Raw genomic sequence first — 6,231 nt, 5'->3', positions numbered from 1 at the left:
AATATAAGATTAATATAAACACCCATAGCAATTGATTCTATTTAACATTGTTTACAAAGATGTTAATATATATGGAAAAAAAAATTATAAAAAGTGTATCCATAACCCCTGAAAAAATTATAAAAAAATATATGCATAGCCCAAAAAAAATGAAAAAATACAAATTAATATATATGAAAAATATAAAAAATTATCCTTGGCTAAAAAATTCCTAATCATCCGAGCAAAATTTAAAATTTTAAACATGGCACTGAGACATTCAAAATTATTTTACATCCTTCCAAAGAATGACGATCCAATATAAATTGATTAAGAAACACCATCTTAAAAAACAAAACCAATTCGCCCTTGCCAGGCCAATTTGGATTGTTGGACAAGCTGAGAATAGAGAGCAACCCCTTATAATCCTCTCAAAACCCAAAACCAATGAATACAACAACAAAAAACACAAAAGAAAACATGGCCCTGCTTTAGGAGCTTCCGTCTTTTGCTTTTCCAGTCCAATATTGCTTAACTGCAATCAGGATTTTCTCTTGGTTAAAGGGACCACTCTCATGATCCATCATCTGACTTCGCCATCTCATGCCACCAATCAAGTGCTCCACTTTCACCAAAACATCAACAGTATCCCTGAAGATCACAGTCCCTTCGGGACGGAGGATGCGGTCCATTTCCAGAAGAATGTCGCTTAAATCACACCTGCAATACAATCAACAGCCAAATGAATAACCATGGTACTTGAAAATTCTCCAAAGAAAAAAGAATTATAATTTAACTCATCCATCCATCTTGTTTTATGTGCATACGGACAGCTTTCCCATCATCATGGATTGTACACTTTTAGCTGTTGCCCATATCTTAATGGGTTGTACACTTCTAGCTGTTACCCATCTTTCTGTGCTGTACTCTTCTAGCTGTTTTGACAGGGTATCTTTTTGGGTTGTACTCTGCTGGCGTTTTGGCAGGGAAGCTTTTTGGTTTGTACTCCCTTAAATCTTTACCCTGCTTTATTTTCTACTTTCATTCATTTTAGTTTTATTAGATTTCATTGGATTATTAGGCACTCTGATTCATTTTAGTTTATTAGATTTCATTGGATTATTAGGCCACTAAAATGTAAAAACAGTGAACTAATCTTTCATTCATTTTAGTTTATTAGATTTCATTGGATTATTAGGCCACTAAACTGTAAAAACAGTGAACTAATTATTCATTTACTAAGTTTTTACCCAGTGAGCCGATCATTACATAGTGTTTACACACTGAGCCAATCATTCACTTATTCACTTACTGTATGGTGCTAAAACAGTGGACCAATTATTCACTTACTACATGGTAATTAATATTTGCCCTCCAATTTAACCTTAATTTAACCTCGTTATACTCAGAGTTACTCTCAGAGCAACTGTCTCACAGTAATTTGGTGCAACGGATACACATATGAGAAGTATCATGGTTTTTACTACTTTCATTCTTTTAGGACATGGATGCGATATATTAATTCTCTTTCCTACTTCTGACACCCCATTTCCACACCTGAAATCTAGGTTTTGGCAAAACAAAAGATACTAAACGTTTTCGTATTCATAGAGAATGAATCTGTACTTAATTTACCTGTCCTGGTACATGCTCACGAGACCGGCAGCATGAATTAAGTCATAGGTCCGAGGGTATGTTGAAAAGGCCTCACACCTGAAATCCAAAATGCACAACCAGGTTATATTTTATACATGTAATCATCAGAGGGGTAAATATATAGTCTGTCATAGGCTGAAGCATCAGTGTGTCAAGATGAAAATATAGCTCGACCCATAAGCGAGACCATACATCCTGCAGGTCTGGCATATGGGCAGAGATATTTCCAATGCATTTCCATGCGTATGGTAGACCATATCTCGTCAGTATGCTTTGACTACTCTGACAAAATAGACTGATTGTTTCCCAAAATTCATGGCTGATAGGCATGTTCTCTTTATGATGTATGTGCATATCAATATAAGAAAATTGTAGAAACAAGAACAGAGTGGGAAGACTTTCCCTAGATGAAATCTCTGCAACAGGAATGTGCACCAAAGGATGGCTTACCAGTTCTGATAAGTTCCAATTAATCCTCGCTCATAGATGACACCAAGAGTGTTATGTTTAGCATCTGATGGCACAACGTTCATAACCCACACAGGATCATTGACTAAGGCAGCAGCAAAGCCTCCTAGACCAGCATTCATGTCCATGATATTGCGGTATCTTCCTTGACCCAGTTGTCCTATAAGCCTCTTGTAGTTTGCTACCCTGTCATTCCATAGTTTAGAATCTTCATTGAATTTTTCAGCAGTAATTCCAGGAATACTGCCACTGCTTATTCGGGGAGGAACAGCTGTTGCACGCTTCGGCCACTTTTCTAAGGCTCCTCCTGCAACTGCATCGATATCACTGACCTCTGGAAGTGGTGTTATGCAGGTTTCCATTTTTCTATACCTTTCATTCAAAATTTCAGACACAAAAGTCAAATAGTCAAGTAGTGCACTTAGTAACAAAAATAACAAAAGTCAAATAGTACAACACATTCTCACACATTTCATTCCTAGAATTTCCATAGAGGATGCCATGATTTTTCAATCCCAAAATATTACAATGGTTCCAAACTGGAAACTATCATGCCATGATGAATACATTACCAATTTTCCAGGACCAAAATCAAGCGAGCATAAATGATAGAAATGGGTGATAGTACATACCAAGCATCATCAGGGTTATCATTTTTACAAATATGAGGAACCTTGTAAACATTTCTGTTCTTCACACATTCCATGTGATTCACGGGTTTTTGCCATATAGCAAGATCACCCTTTTCAACAACCTTCTTCCAACACAAACGTTTGGCAACATCTTCAATAGCATCTTGCTCTTGTTTCAGGTCCTCAGGAGTTCTTTCCCATCCTCTATGATATTTTTTCCAATTTATTGGTGGGCCAGATAAAATCCAGTAACCACCAGGCCTCAATACCCTGTCCACTTCAATCAAGTAGACGCCATCTGGCAACAAAAAGCATGGATTCAATCAAAAACATATTGAAGAGAACGCTTTTGAAATGTGAAACAGTGTGACCAAACTTCGTAAGATTCATGGAGACCTCATTCCCAATCTACCAAGATTAACATCATCGGCATCATGGCTGCCTGAACAAATATATTTATTGAAAAATGTGCATATATAAGTAATAAAAGCATGCAAACACATCCACACAAGGATATAAACATGGAACTAGGCGTCATGAACTATTTGCAGGATTAAAGTAGCTCTTACAGGACGATATGCTAAGTTGAGAAATTACCGTAATCTTTCCATGGAATAAGACATCGAGAACAATGAGCCATGTCAAAAGCTCTTGCTGGATATGGAATCCTTTCAGACGACATGATGCCTATCATTGCTGGAACACCCCGTTCCAGAGCAAACTGCACCTGTGCTTCATGTGTGTCCCTTGGTGCAAAGGACATGGTTAAGATGTTCCTCTTTAGTAGATAAGCTCCCCAACTAGCAACCTGCAGTTGTTTCAGAGGATCAGTATAGTCAGTTACAATTTGTCTGCCTGATTAAGCGATTAAATAGAGGGCAATCTTAAGTCAGACATGATCATTTACATACATACAATTAGCAATCTAGCAAGAGCTTTAATACATCCATGAGAGAGTTTCTTTAAACGAGGATTATTTGATAGATCACCAAGGCCTACTTTCTAATCAATGCATCCTCCTTGCAGAGGGTCTTGAGGGATGCTCAATGTTAACTGAACTAGAAATCATCACAATGTGAGATCTACTTTAGAACCTCCAGGAGAAAACAACCCTAAACATGAGAGATACAAATACAACTTTCACCTCTTCTTAGAATCATTACAGCAGAAGCTGTAGGTAACTAAAGAGAAGTTGGGTTTATAGAACCAGATTAGCACATAGAATAAGAGATGCTTAGTTGAAAATTTCTATAAGAACAGAACACATTTGGCTATAAATTCTTAATTGATGATACTCCAAGTAGAGGCACACTCTTACATCCTCTTTTTCATGATATCAAGTGGCAGAGAGATTTGCATCCTTTCAATGAAGGAATTCACATGCAAAGTATATAGCTAAATAGGCCCTTTGGGCATAGTATTCAAGATTTTCAGATGAACAAAATGGCTGCTAATCTTTGCATTTCAAACATATCTATTGGTTTATAATACAGACATAAGTCAGAACAACTCAGAAGATATCTGTAAGTGTATTTGAGAATAGCTCAGGCCTTTTAGGCCATGTTTCTCAACCATGATCCTAAGCTAGAGAATTTGCAATGTAGACTTACAGGTCTTTGGTTAACACAATCAATAAGTGACGACTGTCTAGATGGCAGAACATGGATTAGCTAGATATCAGAAGAAGAGAAAAGCAAATCACAAGGTGCAATGCAGATAACAATGAACTGAGAAAAAAAGAACAAGTAAAATACTCACTCCACACCCTGTATCAATGGCAGTTCTGATAGATCCATCTGTCAGAGGAATCAACTTATTGATATCATCAATGTAAGCATCTGCACCACGAGTGAACATGGTTCCCCCTCCTGGAAACCGGAACTTGTCATCTTCAACTTGGATCCAGTTCTGCACAGCCTTCTCTATTGTGAGCTCCCTGTGGGGAACGTTCGCAAACCAAGCATAATCTCTGCTCTTAGGCCAACGGAAGGGGTTCTTGTAGCCAGGAGGAGCAGGAATAAGGCATTTCAATGACTCCTTCTTGTCTGGGCAGTGGCGTTCTCTGTATATCAATTTAGTTCGATCGAACTTGCGAGATCTCACTGGATCCTGACAGGGAGTATACTCACTGTAATTCATATCACAGGGCTCAAACATTATGCTTTCTTTTGAAGTCTCATTTCCTCCTACTGCATGATGGGCTTCAAAGTCCAAGGAAACAGACGAAGAAGAAACGACCGGAGGCAAAGAATTACAGACAACATTGGGCTTGCTCAGTCTAGATACTTCAGATGGCGGAGACAAAGTGTTTTGCCATGCACCCAAGAGATAGAAAAGAGTGCAGAGTCCAACGACTCCAAGGATCCAAGTTGCGCGTTTCTTCTTGAATTCCAACTGGTGTATTTTGGGAGAGCCACTGTACTCCTTCCCCATTCTTGCTTCCTGCAAAATCACCCAAATAATGAGCTCAAAAACCTTGCAATGTATCCCATAAAAGCCTATGCATTCATAACTATGGGTCTACTTCAAGTTCACTGAACTGTTTTTACTCTGTATAATGTTTCGACATATAGATAGCCTGGACAAGTGATAGTAAGAAGCTTCAGTAACCAAAGATCGGGGGGTTATTTCGTTAATATCGAATCAGGGATACTGTGGCCTATCAATAAGATACAGACTTCAGTTTTTGCAAGTTGAACTGGAAGCTACCTACACAGTAAAGCCCTGGACTGCAGTTCACTGTGGAAAGCTTCACATACTGAAGTGAAACAGACACATCATGCTACAACACAAAACAAACCTTTCCATTTCTGAAATCATATAAAACCAAGACCATCACAGAATTCCAAATCGGAAATAAATATAAAAAAGAAAGAAAGAGCAGATCTCGCAACGAATCACCTGTGTATATTTATCTAGATACCCGCAAGACACGCCTTAAATGCTTCAAATCCACGGCTAACAATATCACTTTCTGTTATGCTCCAGAGGGCCAGAGATTCCACTGGATTCTTCTCTCTCGGGCTCGAGCCCGCAAACGTTGCAGATCAGAAAAAGCGGAAGAGAACCCAAGTGTAGAATGCCCAGAGGGCTTTACTTAGCTGGTTTCCCCTTTGAGACACAGTACCTGGAGCTGGACCTGACCGGCCGAGCAGATCCAAACTGAGATCACCTCGACGACGGGACGTGCGCCAGTGAAGGCCTGCGAAAATATTTAAATATGCAATGTGCTTGCCCCTCCTCCATAATTTATTTAAATTTTTATTAAAAATTTGGGATGACAGTCGGGCAAGGGGACCTCCATTCGGTCAACATCAATATTTACGACTGAAGAATCACGTAAACTCACCGTCATAGCAAATGGTTTCTTGAAACTATATAGATGTCTACGTGGGTTACCACCATTGCAGACTGTGCCTGAGTAATCTCTTTTGACTTCCATGGTGGACATAACCTTTTTAGATATGCAGGCACGCCATCCCAAGCTACATTGTCC

The 6,231-nt window shown here is 38.8% G+C and overlaps 1 protein-coding gene across 1 annotated transcript; it reads right to left on the bottom strand.

The window, feature by feature from the left end:
• Positions 1 to 201: 201 nt before the first annotated feature.
• On the bottom strand, positions 202 to 5,956 carry LOC149220185 (putative methyltransferase PMT17). The gene is made up of 7 exons (XM_089384689.1): positions 5,637 to 5,956; positions 4,494 to 5,177; positions 3,333 to 3,543; positions 2,736 to 3,033; positions 2,086 to 2,475; positions 1,615 to 1,692; positions 202 to 699 (listed from the first exon to the last, which is right to left on the bottom strand). Exons 2-7 carry the CDS (start codon positions 5,166 to 5,168, stop codon positions 471 to 473), a joined length of 1,881 nt encoding a protein of 626 aa, XP_089240815.1. The 5' UTR covers positions 5,169 to 5,177; positions 5,637 to 5,956; the 3' UTR covers positions 202 to 470.
• Positions 5,957 to 6,231: the final 275 nt, after the last annotated feature.

Source organism: Pinus tabuliformis, chromosome Q (assembly GCF_031772625.1).
Source record: "Pinus tabuliformis cultivar Carrire ecotype Pingquan chromosome Q, CPIR1, whole genome shotgun sequence".
Classification (NCBI taxonomy): domain Eukaryota; kingdom Viridiplantae; phylum Streptophyta; class Pinopsida; order Pinales; family Pinaceae; genus Pinus; species Pinus tabuliformis.
This window is presented reverse-complemented; position numbering and strand designations above follow the sequence as displayed.